We start from the raw sequence: 15,197 nt of genomic DNA on the forward strand, positions 1-15,197 counted from the left end.
GCCTCAGCACTTTATAACGTAAAGCTGCGATGCAGTCTTCCATTTGTTGATTTGTACGTGTTTATCTCATCCTGACCACATGTCAGAGTATTGAACCAAACAGAAATCATTGTTGTTTTTTCCAGTGGCATGTTTGTGCATGTGGTAATTCTATTTGTTTAAGTTTCTTGATAAATCAGAGAACTTTAATGATTCATGACTAAGTCCTTCTGTCATAAAACAAAGAACTGCAGATGCTGGAAATTTGAAACAAAAACAGAAATTGCTGGAGAAACTCAGCAGATCTGGCAGCATCTGTGGAGAAAGAAACAGAGGTAAAGGTTTTGTAATACTGTTTCGGGTCCAGCGACCCTTCTGCAGAACCCTTCTGAAAAAGAGTCACTGGACTTGAAATGTTAGCTCTGTTTTCTCTCCACAGGTGCTGCCAGATCTGCTGAGTTTCTCCAACAATTTCTACTTTTGTTTTTCCTTCTATTCTGTTGTTTTACTCTATTCTGTGCACTGTTTATAACCAGACACAACGCTGCAGAATCTGAACTGATATTTCTATCACTGATGTACACAGATACTTAAAACAATGTAATACGTTAAGGCTGATATGGAAATGAATTTCAATCCAGCAGAACCACTTGAAAGTGTTAAGGAGACTTACTCTAATTTCTCATAGGCAGGCTGTGCCACAGACAACTAGCATGAGTTTCTTCACTGGTATCAATGAAGCAACCTTAAGCAAATAAACATTTCACTGAAAATTGCTTGCAATTTCAGTTGGACAAATTCAATGGATGATATTGTACCGAGCCATAAACAGCAGGAAATTTACAATCTCAGGGCTTAGTCATTATTGAGCCACTTAATCTCAGGTGCTATCAAGGTCAGTAAAGTTTAGACAGGAATATCAGCTGGAACATCAGTGTTCATTTCTCCCTATTCTGTAAAGTGCATTTAAATATCCTCTATGGGCAGGATTGGATTTTGACTTGATGCTTCATATGCTAAAGCTATTGAAGGTTATTGCTGTATTTAAGTAACACACCATTCTCAAACCTTTTATCGTTAAGGATACAAAAATGTGGTCCATTCAGCCAGCTGGTGGCCTGGAGCCTTCAAATTCCAACTCTGTGTTGAATATCATAGAATAGATCACAGAATCCCTACAGTGTGGAAGTAGGCCATTCAGCCCATCAAGTCTATACCACCCCTCTGAACAGCATCCCACCCAGATCCACCCTCCTACCCTATCCCTGTAGCCTTGTCCACCTAGTCTGTACATTCCTGGACACTATGGGACAATTTAGCACGGCTAATCCACCTAATGTGCACATCTTTGTACTATGAGAAGAAACCAGTGCACCCAGAGGAAAACCATGCAGACAATGGGAGAAGGTGTAAACTCCACACAGACAGTAGCCTGAGGCTGAAATCGAACCCTGGTCGCTGACACTGTGAGGCAGCAATGCCACCGTGCTACTTCATCTTGTTTTCCGATTTAACAATTGGGCTCATTTAGCAATCCTAATTTAAATCTGATATGACTGAGTCCTATAGTTTTATGCCATTTCTTTAGCATTGACTATAATGAATATTGTTTGGTAATCTTCTTAGTAAACCTTTCTAAATGACAGCATGAGAATGGAAGCGCATATTAAACAAGAGAGGGTGATTTGGTTCTTTGTAATGATGTACAATCTGTCGCAGACACTAATCCACCAATTTAATATTGTAAAGAACAATCTGCAACATTTCTAAACTGATCCCAAAAGTGACTGGTTAGAACTTTAGAATATTTACTTATCCTTGCACTTTTATTATTTATCCATGACTTCTAAACACATTTCCAATTATCTTAGAAAAGAGGAGCCGTGGGCATTTCTGTGGGCATTTTGTCATGTCTGCCTATAATTACCATGTGGTCCTCTATCACATTTCAAATAAATCTTTATCCATCTTATTTTCTTTCAGCATTAATCAGCACATTAAATACTTTTCCTGGGAGACTGTTGCACATATCCTATTCATGACTATATTACTGCTACTCAATATATTAAAAATGCTGGACCAGAATGGCATTCAATCTTTGGTGAATATGCATTAGGCTTTATGACTTAGAAACTCACATTATTGTTCTTCTCTTTTCTAATGCCCATTTGAACTTTTGACAATTATATCTTTGGATTCTTTTAACCCAGATACTCACAAAATTTCCTCTCTCCCCCACCTCCCCAGGGTTTACTCTCTCACTTACGGCAGCAATGCAAATGTAATTGATGTCAACAATAGAAGGAAAGGAAGTGAACATGATCAAATGAGAATACCAGATGTGGGACGCAGGACATGGGTAATTATTTAGATTAGGCTGAACAGCTTAAAAGTGTAATGCATCCTTGAAATTTTTCTCCATCTGTAACCTCACAAACAGTACTAGGAAGATAATGAACAAAAAACTAAAAATCAAAATGAATTTCTCAAAATTAATTCTGTGGAAGAGACACTCTTTAGTATCTCAACTTCATAAAGAAAAGGCACCATGCTACTTCAAAAACTGAAGAACTTAACACAAAAATAGACTAAAATGAAGTTTAAAAGGAAGTTTAGGTTGGGAAAGTAATAATTATGTACAAACTAGATAATGAATGGAAAAGCGTATCACAAGCAAGTCATTAAAAACTGTTTTAAGTCTGTTACTGCTTTATGCTTCTATTAGTCACTTGGAGGAGATATATGCATCTGAAAGCTGCATAGTGCTAATCCAAAAAGCAAGTCAACAATATTCAATGCTTAAATATTATTTTTGTGCTTCTTTAATACTGGCTTAGATCCAAATACTCATGAGACTAAAGAAACAAACTTATTTTTTAAACAGCAGAAAATTGTGAACGTAACAACATGTTGCATAGATTTGTAAAACAGAAGTCATTTAATTATATAGTTTGCATGAAACTGATTTTGCTGATATTTCTACGTAGCTTACACATTTTTAAAATTTAGAAGCAATTACCTTTCCAGGTTCACATTCTGTCCCATCCGCCCATGGCATATGTTGAGTTCTACAGCCTCTCTGAACTCCTTCAATGCTTGTACACCAAAGACGTCTGCATTGTGTCTACAACGAAAGAAAATGCTTTGAAAATCTGATATTGTCAAAGTATTTTCACTGTGCTAAAAAGTAGTTTCACACACATTTAGGATGTCTATTATTTAATGTATAATGGAATTGTTCTCTCAGTAATACAACAGAACTGTTTTCCTCATGATCTTAGTTGCCAAAGAGGGTTTCATCAAACAATAAATATTGAGTTAGATTTTTCATTTGCTAAACTGGAATTGGGAATCAGTTATCTGTTTCATATTCCCTTTGAATCCACCATAGCAGTTTTATAAGAGGTGAAAAGTTGAAAATTCACCCTGTTAGTATATAGCTACCTGACAAACAGCTGACTGAAACAAAATGAAAACAACAAATTCAGTGAAAGTACACATTTATTTCAATTTGAAATTGTTTGTTTTTTCTTGATTATGATGTGATGTGAAGCAATCCAACTTACCGGTGGTTTTGAAATGAATACTTTAGATACGATTAGTCAACTTTCAGAAGAATAATTACTGTGTTCTGTGTCTATCACAGTTGTCAAATATTATTATTGCACTTACCATATAGGGACACACCTGAGAACCAGATCCAAAAATCAATTCACACTGTTTGTCAACATTATAAATCTGACCAGGGAGCTGATGCGGGAGTGTGTATGTTCTTGTCACAGGCTCATCAAGTAAACATTCACCATATCCTGTGCTAAAAAGGCAAAAAGTATGAGAGAAAATCCAGATATTCAAATTTCCATTGCTATAATATAGAATACAAAATCTGAAAACAAAAGAAAATTGTTACTATCCCAATACAATGAAATTTTGGCAAATCTAGTCATCTTTGCTGTCACACTAATCAAACTGAACAATACTAAGAGAGTGAAATTCCTGTCAGCACTTGGGCTGGATGCACTGTTTCATGAAGAACACAATTTTCCTCAGTTTGGAGTTTCACAAAGGTTTTGCCATTGTTGCTGCATACTAATTCCTTGCTTGATATTCTATTTGTGTTTTTCAAAAATGAAACTTTAAATTAAATGATGAGATGTGTATCAGATTTTCCCATTATCACAGCATACAAAACTGTAGTTAAATTCTGTGAGACAATTCTCATCTGAAAAAATTTTGTTTTAAAAATTTTTTTAACAGTGTTTAGGCATCACTGGCTAGGTCAGCATTTGTTGGCCATCCTAACAGCACTAAAATATTCTACCCTATGAGTTAAAGTACCTTACATTCCAAAATTCCTCTATTCACATACGAAATAGCTTTCCAAATAAGTGTAAAAATATAGAAGAAGTAAGGTGACTCTTTTCAGTTGACTTTAACTACGTTCCACTATCTGTCATTAAGTTTCGATAGACCTTCAGTTCCTGGAGCCTTCTGGGCTTGAGAGAAGAGCAGCCGTGAGTATAGGGTTGCAGATGTCGCTAACTGGATAGGCAGGGGAGTTGATATCAGAGAATGTTAGCAGAAAGCAGGACGGAAAGGGAGTGGGAGGGGCTGCTCCAAATTGGTGCCCAGGTCACATGACCACACATCAGATGTGAAATTATGTTAAAATAAAACACCCTGTGCTAAATATGGGCCACCTTAACTGGCCAACATTAAAGTCGAATGACTTCACAGAATCACAGAAAGGTTACCTTGCAGAGGGAGACCATTTGGTCCATTGTGTTAGAACCAGCTGTCCAAATGAGCATCGTAACTCTATGCAATTTTTCTATCTTTTTCCCATGACTTTGCACATTGCTTCCATTTAAATATCCACCCAGGGGCTTCTTGAATGCCTCAATTAAACCAGCCTCCATCACACAATCAGGTAGTGCATTCCAGACCCAAACCATTCATTGTGTGAAAAGGTTTATCTCATATCACATTTGCTTCTACTGCAAATCACTTTAAGTCTATGCCAACTTATTCTTGATCTTTTTATGAGTGAAAGTGGAACAGTTTCTCCCTATCCACAGTATCCAGTCCCCTCATGATTTTGAAAACTTCTTTCAGATATCCTCTTAGCCTTCCTCTCTCCAAGGAGAATAGTTTCAACTTCTCAAATCTATCCTCACAACTGAAGTTTCTCTCCCTGGAACTATTCTTGTAAATCTTTTGTGTACTCTCTCCAATGTGTTCACATCTTTCCTACAGCGGTAAATGATAGGAAATGATAAACAATACTCCTCTTGAAGTCTACAAGTGTTTAGTACAAGTTTATCATTACCTCCTTGCTTTTGGACTCTATTCTTGTCTAATATACACTATACTCGTATACTTGCCAAGATAATTAAAAGCTTTTCCAACAGCAACAGCAAAATGCCCAACAAGAAATTCAGTCCCAGCTCTGTTCAGGGGCAATAGGTGCAGATTCTGCAGGTACCTCCTTCCTCAGAGGCAGTCACAATGCCCCAGGAATCTAAAGCCTCGCCTCCTGTACTATCTATCCAGCCATGCATTCATTTGTTTTATCCGTCCATTTCTGTATTTGTATGAGGTACTGGAATCAATTGGAGATTACTACATTTGAGGTCTTGTTTGTTCATTTTCTACCTGGATCTCTAAATTCAGCTGTAGCACTGCAACCCCTTCCTACCTAAGTCTTGGCAAATTGGCTTAAAACAGTGCAACTTAAAATGGAGACTACTGTACTTAACAGCAGAACAGCCAAATTAAATTAGGACAATTGAGAACTATTTTGCAATCAATGAATTCAAAGCTATCCAGAAACCCACAATGTTGTATATCTGTCTTGCCTGTAAGGCAGGATTCAACTTTAAAAACTACATGCACTCTGTGCGCGCTCAATGTTGCAAAACTCTTCCTGGCAGCTTATTTGCTTTGTGTTTGAAAATTGCGCATACAGAAATCAGCCAGTTGTTATAATGTCTGCGTTATAACTTGTTGTGTGTTTTAAATATACCAATCCACAAGAGTTAATTAATCAGTCATGGAAAACATTGCTGATGAATCCCATCATGCTTGCACAATCAGCGAGCAAGCTAATCTAAAGGGAAATATGTGGACAACAGTATTAAATCATGCTAAAGTGCATGAGACAATCTTTGATATCTTAATTTCTTATAGCGTCAGACAGCATTGAAAACACAGCTTGTTGGTAAGTAGACAGTTTTCAATCGAGAGGCCAGGTTAATGCATTCAAGAAAGGCAAGTGATCGGGGCATGTGCCAGATCAATAGCAAGCAAGGGAAGGTCAATGGCTTGTTTTTTATTCATTGGCGGGATGCGGGCATTGCTGGCTAGGCCAGCATTTATTGCCCATCCCAAATTTCCCACAGGGCAGTTAAGAGTCAAGTCAACCACATTGCTGTGGGTCTGGAGTTACATGTAAGGATGGCATTTTCCTTTCCTAAAGGACATTAGCGAACCAGATGGGTTTTTCCCACAATTGACAATGGATTCATGGTTATCATTAGATTCTCAATTCCAGATATTTATTGAATTCAAATTCCACCATCTGTCACGGTGGGATTTGAACCCAGGTCCCCAGAACATTGTCTGGGTCTCTGGATTAACAGTCCAGTGATAATACCACTAGGCCATCGCCTCCCTGTGGAGGAAAACAACACATTATGCCATACTAGGATGAGCCAGACATCAAACCAGAACCACCGTGAAGAATAGTCTTCAACTGGCACAGGGTCTTCCAGACCCCAGGCTACTGTTCTGGGGACATGGATCCAAATCGAACAATGGCAGCCAGTGAAATTTGAAGTCAGTAAAAATATCGAATAAAAAGCTGGTCTAATGGAAACCACGTAACTGCTGTCAGTTGTCATGAAACCTCCATCTAGTTCACTCATGTGCTTTGGGAAAGAAAATCTACCCTTCTTACCTACTGTGGCCTTCATGTGACTCAGAGCCCTCAGCAATGTGGGTGACTCTTAACTGCCCTCTGGGGAATTAGAAATGGGCACTAAATACTGACCTAACTAGCAAAGCCTACATCCCAAGTGCAAATGAGAAACCATTTCATCACTTACACATGACACAGATCAGACGAGAAGACTCACAAGAGAGTTAGTATATTGGCCAGACACCAGCAGTGATGTTGAAATTCTTGTTAAGAATTGCAAGGAATATCAAGAGCATCTGCAAAGTCAAAGCAAAGAAGTTCTCATACTGCACTTAGACCCTGTCTACCCTTTCTCCAAAAGCACATCTGACCCTTTTCATCTCCACAGAAATGCCTACAGCATCATCATTAGCTACTTCACCAAATACCTCATCATTTGTCATCTACTCATTATGTCAAGCACAACTATTGCACACACTCTAAGCTGTTTTTTGTTTATTTAGTACCTCTAGAGAGATCATTAAAGACAAAGGTATGCAATTTATTGGTAGGCCATTTCCAGGACCGTGAGAGACATTAATCATGTTACTTCTTCTCCAGTGGTCTAGCTGAATGCATATTTCTTACAGTCAGAAATCTAACCCTCAAATGTAGACAGACCAGGCTGGATGTACACATTGCAGTATTGCATTTGAGAGCAACAAATCTGCGGCATCATTCCATCATTGGCAGAGCTCACATGTGGCAGACCACGTATAGCAATTTATCAACTTCTACCTAAAGGACTTGTCTCAATACTGGAGAGAAGCTTGAAAAGCTGCAAAAGAAGATGACCAACATACTGTGTACGATGAAAATGTGGGTACAGGATTAATAAAAGTACAAGATGGGTTACAAGTTCCAATAGAAATGAGAGACAAAATGAGACAACATGAGATCTGGAGTATCAGCAAAGAGAGTTCACCATTATTGTGTGGATTATATGCTGCAACTCTTCTGGCAGCTAGTCTGTTTTTTGTTTGCAAGTTGCACACAGAAAGCTGGTTGCTTTAACATCTATTTCATAGCTGATAATATTCTATACTGTTTAAAACAAACTAACCCATGGAGTTAATCAATTCCTGATGAGTGATGTTATAAGACCATTATCATTGATGTGACAAATAGCACAGTTCAATTTAGACTTAGTATAACAAAATTCTAACATACTCTAAAAAATTAGTAACGTATCTTCTGCTACATTTTGACCACATCCAGGGATTGGTATAATAATTCAATGTAGGGGCCATAACATGCTGCTGATTTTTGCCACCGTCTTCTTTGCACTTATTGCTGTCATCATGAGGCATATTAAACCTAGATAAAAATAAAACAAAATTTGTTAAGCAAGCGTGTCAGCTGGATTCCTTTAAAAATTGATTATAGAGTCATATTCGAGTGCTGTATATTTATCACAATAATGTTGCTCAAAAATTTGAGATCTACTTTGTGTATAATGTAACATATATTGATGTCAACAGTGTTTATGGAATATAATTACATTTCCCGCATTAGTTGTTTCTAATTCAGATTCCAGTATGACTATCTGTGAACAGCATTATGGTGATCTCTGCATGTAGTCATTTACCTATCGTAGCTTTAGCCTATTTATACTCTGCCTCCCACTCTCATGTGCTCCTCCAGCTAGATTTAAAATTGGTCTGGAGTTTGGCCAAACTACATAAACAATACATTGCAATATCAAACAGAGACAATGAACTAAGAGTTGGGTACATACAAATGATGAGCATCTAACAAACAACAGATTGGAGTGTGTTTCAAAAAACTGTTCCAAAGAGTAAATAAAACTTGGAATAAGTAAACTTTTATGCCTACACCTTCCACTTAATTTTGAAGTGGGGACTGTTTACCAATTTATATCACTGTCACATTTGCTCACTGGAATGAGCCCAAGAGTTTTGAACAGAGGACCATTTGATTCAGGTGAACATTTGAGTGAGTGGTGGATAAGGTGGTTGTCAATGGGAAGTCCAAATGATTTTCTCATAGGGCCTTTTTATAACAAAATGTGCAATCTGCCAGCACTCAACGAGACTTACAAGTTGGCAAATCTGGAGGAAGTGGGAGGGTCCTGCAGCTCTTTGTACAGCTAAACTTGCACAAACACCTTTGTGATCAGGGAGGTGAGGGAGCAAAGTGCCCAGCAGCAGTTGAGATGACTTTTTAAATGGAGCCAAGTCAGGTACGTATTTATGCTTTTCCTGTAAGGTTGAAGACATAAATTGCATTGGGACTCTGAATACATCATAGAACATTGATTTAAATAAATGACTTGCTTGATTCAGGTGGGTGTTCTGTCTGCTTAAGTTGAGGCCCTCTCAGAAGCCACATTAAGATTTTTAATCAAATTTGCTCATGCTGAGAACGTAGATATGTGTCAGGAAAATAGGCTCCAGCAATTGTAAAAATAGTTAGATTACTGAAATCTGAAAATGTGCTATCATATTATGAGCAAAATTTCTTCAGGATATAGTTCAATATGTATTTATATTCCAACAGAAATAATATGCAATTGATGTTTTATTTAGAAACTCCTCAATCTGTTCCCCATAACATTAGCCTGTGACATTGACGACATTAAATTTTGGAAAATTTTATAGTCAATTGGTACTTGCTTACACATTAGTAAGAAAATATTTTCAGAAAGCAATCTGCTCCTAACCTCTTCTGATTGAGGACACAACAATTAGCACGGGCTTGGAATTTCAGCAGTTAAATAAAGTAAGATAAGTTTGACAAATGAGTGCAGATTAAAACCAGATGACAGTGTATTTCAGTTTCCCTTTTGATTTTCCCAGCAGAGGCACTGATAAACAGAACAGTTAAGGCAGAAGTGAAACATTGCTTCAGCCCTCAAAAACTGCAGGTGCAATTATTCTAAAACAGAAGCACAAAAACAGTTGGAATGCTTAGCAGGTCAGACGATATCTGTGGTAAAAGAGGTGACAATGGAAATTCGAAGATTGAGATCCTTTCCTTTTGGAAATATTTGCAGTGAATTGAAAACAGGAAAAGAATGAGGGAAATCACAAATACAGGTGAAAAGAAACAATAAGTTTTGATGTTCTTGGATGTAGAACAAGAGGTCGTTAAATGGCTGATGTGATATTGTCAGGAGACAACAGATGATAATAAGAAAAAAAGCTTATAAAAATGGCACAAGGCTTCCAAGTAGATGTCTTCTACCACCTGGAAGAACAAAGGCAGCATTTGGATTGGATCATCACGACCTGCAAATTCCCCTCCAAGTGTCCTGATTTGGAACTATACCATCATTCCTTTATTGTTTCTGGGTCAAAATCCTGGTGGTACTTCTTAACAGCACTGCAGGTGTCCCTTCACCCCAAGGACTACAGTTCATGGACTACCTCCAGGGCAAATAGTAACGGACAATATATGCTAGCCTAGCGAGTGACATCCATAGCACACTAACCTTTAAAATAAGAATTAGGGGCCTTAGCACTCCTTGTGCCTATGCAACAGAAATCAAAATATGTCAGTCAGAATTCCTTCAGCCACTTATGGTACAGTTTGTCCTGACTGTAAAAGTACCAGCACAAGTGTGCCTTAGTATTCCGGAAAGGTGCAGAATGCAGAGATCACCGTGTCAAACAATTTGTGATATTGGAAGTGTAACACAGAACTAAACAGGGCATATGCAAGATCAGAGCTCACAGTCTAAGGATATGGGGTAAAACATGTAAGACTGAGATGAGGGGAAATTTCTTCACCTAGAGAGTGCTGAGCCTGTGGAGGTCAGAAAGCAGTTGAGGCCAAAACATCACATGATTTCAAGGAGTTGGATATAGCACTTGGAGCTAAAGGGATCAAAGGATGTGGGGAAAAGCAGGAGCAGGTTTAAAAGGCCAAATGACACACTCCTGTTCCTATTTTCTTTGTTTCTACAGCATCCTTTCTTAGTGGTTCATAGCTAAACACCTGTTCAATTGCGTGGTGGACCCCCGACTAATTTATTTAAATTCTCTTCAGCCAGTTTTCAGATAAGATGCATTTGACTTTGTTTTGCTGATGCAGAGTTGGTGGAAGAATTGAATTATGCACTTTGTATTTTCAAGGGAATGGTGCTGAATCTTAACAAGAAGGCCTGAGGCAATGGAAGGTTTGTTCAGAAGAAATATTGCTTCTGGACTGGGGGCTGTGCTTGGACCATCACATAACTTAGAAACAGAGTACAGGCGGTAAAGAGGGAAAACTGAGTACAGAGGGGTGAGAAGCAGCAGGGGTCTCAAGATAAGATTCTATTCATTAGGGATCTTCCCAAAGCACTTCATGAACTTCCACCTCTGTTGGCAACAGTTGACAACAGCGTCTCAGTTGGCTGCATTTCACCAAAGAGGTAGCGACTATATTATGTCCCCTCCAAAATTATGACTGCATGGCAGGGGATAGATAATTTCAGTGAGCTGCCATGAATGTAGGTTAAATCATCATTAGTCATCTTTAATAAGAGAGCAGCCCTATGATTTGGTAAGACTATGGAGACTTTGCTTTTCACTTTATATTGTAAATGGGGAAATTCTAGACCATGTATTTATAATCTTTTAACACTGAAGTATCTGCATATATGTGAAATTACATCTGCAAATGAATTACTTGTAAGAATATTTTCAATACATATACTCAGAAAACAATGGCATTAACTGAGATTAAATCCTCGAGTTTATTTAAAATCAATATATCCACTATACTTTTAGAACTGGGAGACAAGAGAAAGGATAGTGTGGTCAGGAGTATATGAGGAATCAGGATTGAATATACATGAATGGGAAGGAGCCTTGGATTTGGTTTGGGGTGATGGCTAAAATAGAGACATACGAGAATCTGACAATTAGATTCCATCTGGAAAGATAAAACAGAAAGGCAACGGAAACAGTAAGGAGTGTTAATGGTGCAGGGCTTGTTGAAAAATCCTTCATATCAAGAGAATGGCCCTGGAACGAGTCAACTGACAAAGAAGTCAGATAGGGACAGCAAGGTGAAGAAGCAGTTGACGAAGCAATTCAAGTATGTGGGTCACAGAAATTAGTTTGGGGAGAGATTCCTCACATGATTAATTTTCTAAGTTGTTCAATAGGTTCAAAGTTTTATTTTTATATTTAAATAATGCATCAAAAAGGGAACTGTCGTAATGGCTATATTTTAGGGAATATTTTTGTTGTAGTGTTACTGTATAGAATTGTTTTGGTAAAATATGTTTGGAGAGAAGATGAAACTGAATGAAAGCTATTTTGCAATCCTGTGTCCTGGGTGACTGACAGGAGGTGAGAAAGGTAATCAATCAGCATTATGACAGCCCCAAGTAAAATGGGAGAAGCCAATAGCAAAAGTTATTACAACTGAAAATGTGATGTATAATACACATCTAAACATAAAGAGAAAATTGTTATAAGTTGTAATATTCTTCTTGAATGGAATTGAGTAAATTAATTCAAACAGCAAAATACATTTAGATCTGTATGCAAAACCATGAGACCAATATAATCATGCACACTATGCATAGCAAAGAAGTTCCACATTTACAGTGGAATTAATATTCAGACTTTGAGTTGTTAGATCACAACATCAATAATATTTAAAATGCCAATGGAAGACTTACACATGCCCAAGCTCATGAGCTATTGTGAAAGCTGTACTTAATCCGTTATCTTCACTAATGGAGCAACTTCGGTAAGGATCACATACGGTACCAAGTTCAGCCAAGCCTGCACAAATTCCAGGCAGAAATAAATATTTGTCAACCTTTCTACATCTTGAAGTTTCATTGATTGTACCAAGTTTAAGTTTAAGAAAGGTAATGATAAAATATACTTGTACAGCTAATTAGATTAAATTTATAGCAGATTTGATATTGTGCTATGATTTGCAATTATCATTGCACAGAAAATTAACTGATTAAAATTACTTTCTAAATTGAAACTACAACCTTGCATTTCTATTATATAGAAAATCAGCCTAGAATATCTTTTTTTCATCTTCCTTCCCTGCACTTGTCAACATTTTCTTGAGTATATTTTCCCCGTAAGGATGCCCATCATCAACTTGCCCAAAAAAACAGTAATCATATGAGTGCCATATTAATTATCATGAGTGGAACACTGGCTTATTGTCCCCTCCATAACTTAAGAGTGCCCCTACTATTTCACCTTCTGAAATCCTCTAATTTGACACAGACTTGGCAGTTTCCCTATTTCCAGAGATCAGCTATTCACCAAATCAGCTTGTTGAATCATTGGAGAGGATCAATCTCAAGACTCTATCAACATGCATAATGCTATAACTTACCCAAAGTGTCACATTTATCACGAGCTCTGCAAATGTCCTGCCTAAAAGAAAACACATTTGATTGAATGCTATTCACTCACATATTAAAGGAGCAACAATTTTATTCTCTTTACACGAAAGCCCTTACTCATTTTATACAAAGTTATGGCATGTCCTAAATTGCTGTCAGTCAATTACAAAAAACAGGAAAGAAAAGGATAAGAAGATGGATTATTTATTACTACAGCTTGTTTAAGTAGCCTGCACAAAATTTAATCCGTCTGCTTCCTCCATAGTTACGAGGACAGTTGTCAAAAATATAATGTTTTTCTTCCACAACAGCCACTTAATGATAAATGTTCAATTCTAATCTTTATTCAGCAGTTTGGGAAATAACAGCTTGTAAAGTGATATCAACAGTACCGATTCTGAAAGAAGACTTATGTTTTTATTTATGGCTTTCAATTTTATGGCAAGTTACTTCAAATGAGGGAATACTGTTTTTGAGAAAATAGACAAATAAAATTATTGAATTATTTTATGTTCTTGCAGATCAGCTTGGAAGAGCCGTGTTATTCCCATTTTCACTTCAGTGGCTTGATAATGCTCAAAGCAATTTAAAATACAGTTTAAACATTCACCATGTTTTCATTAGAAATGCCCAAGACATTTAGAAACAATGCATCAATATTTACAATATCCACCAACAAGTCAATGCTTATTAAGGGAGCTGAAAATGTAGGAAACAAAACTTTCAATATAAACTGTTTATCAAACTTTGCGTCCGAGTTTAATTTGCATAATGTTAGTACCATTTGCGTGTCAGTTTCCTCCAAGCAATACTTCATTTGTAAATTACTACTCAAAGGAACATTGGCCCCTCCCACCCTAGCTGTACTCTCTTCCAATCTCTTCCCTTGGGCAGAAGATACAAAAGTTTTAAACACATGTGCCAACAGGTTCAAGAACAGCTTCTTCCCCGCTGTACTCAGACTTCTAAATAGACCTCTCAAATTTTAAATTTAAATGCTGATCTCGCTCTTTGTGCACCTTCTCTGGAGCCATAACATTGTATTCTTCACTCTATTCTGTTATCCTAATGCACTTTGTGTGGTATGATCTGCCAGCACTACATGCAAAACAAAATTTTTCACTAGGCACATATGACAATAATAAATAAAATCAAACATTAGTGCAGGAGTAAACCATTCATCCCTTGGGCCTACTCTGCCTTACAACTAGATCATAGTTGGTCTTCTAAATAAAAACTGAAAGAACTGCGGATGCTGTAAATCAGGAACAAAAACAAAGTTGCTGGAAAAGCTCAGCAGGTCCGGCAGCATTTGTGAAGGGAAAAACAGAGTTAACGTTTCGGGTCCGGTGACCCTTCTGTTGGTATGAAAGAAAGAGTTACACAGGTAGGGTTCTTCACGAATCTTGAGTTAATGTAAAGGTTATTGGAAGATAAACATGAACACAATTAAAACAATTTTGAAATAAAATCTGGAAATTCACAAGCATAACTTTGTGCTGAAATATGGTCAGATTAAGTATTAAATAGAGTTTTCTCTCTATGGATCCAAACATCCTTTTGACTCAATCTTAGGAGAATGCCCCATCTGTAAGAGAGTGTGAAAATTTCACTATTCACTCTGTTTTTCTCTCAACAGGTGCTGCCAGAACTGTTGAGTTTCTCTTGAACTTTCTGTTTTTGTTTTAGATCACCAGCATCCTCAGTTTTTTGTTTTATGTTTCCTGCAACTTCTTAAGTCACTTCACAAATGAACCATTACTTTAGATAATACAAAAATATTTTGTGGTACCTTGTGATAAGTACAGCTGTATCATGGTGAGAATGATGGTTTTCATCTGGATTATTCTGTTTTTGTTGCCATATACAGAAGTTTTTTAATGTTGTTTGAGCACTAAATGATATAGATGGACCATCCTAAAGATG

General features: G+C 37.3%; 1 protein-coding gene across 3 annotated transcripts in view; it reads right to left on the bottom strand.

Moving 5' to 3' along the window:
• adamts9 (ADAM metallopeptidase with thrombospondin type 1 motif, 9) overlaps positions 1-15,197 on the bottom strand; it is a 189,246-nt gene that overhangs the window by 127,891 nt on the left and 46,158 nt on the right. For 2 of the 3 annotated variants that reach the window (XM_048606234.1, XM_048606232.1), the window contains exons 6-11: positions 15,064-15,188; positions 13,262-13,302; positions 12,576-12,681; positions 8,108-8,254; positions 3,652-3,793; positions 2,999-3,103 (exon numbers count right to left, since the gene is read on the bottom strand). In XM_048606234.1, the coding sequence (XP_048462191.1) occupies positions 2,999-3,103; positions 3,652-3,793; positions 8,108-8,254; positions 12,576-12,681; positions 13,262-13,302; positions 15,064-15,188 (666 nt within the window). The remainder of the gene's footprint in view (positions 1-2,998; positions 3,104-3,651; positions 3,794-8,107; positions 8,255-12,575; positions 12,682-13,261; positions 13,303-15,063; positions 15,189-15,197) is intronic. The other variant, XM_048606233.1, reaches the window with a different exon arrangement.

The sequence above is a fragment of the Rhincodon typus genome, chromosome 16 (assembly GCF_021869965.1).
Source record: "Rhincodon typus isolate 14 chromosome 16, sRhiTyp1.1, whole genome shotgun sequence".
In the NCBI taxonomy this organism is placed as follows: Eukaryota; Metazoa; Chordata; class Chondrichthyes; order Orectolobiformes; family Rhincodontidae; genus Rhincodon; species Rhincodon typus.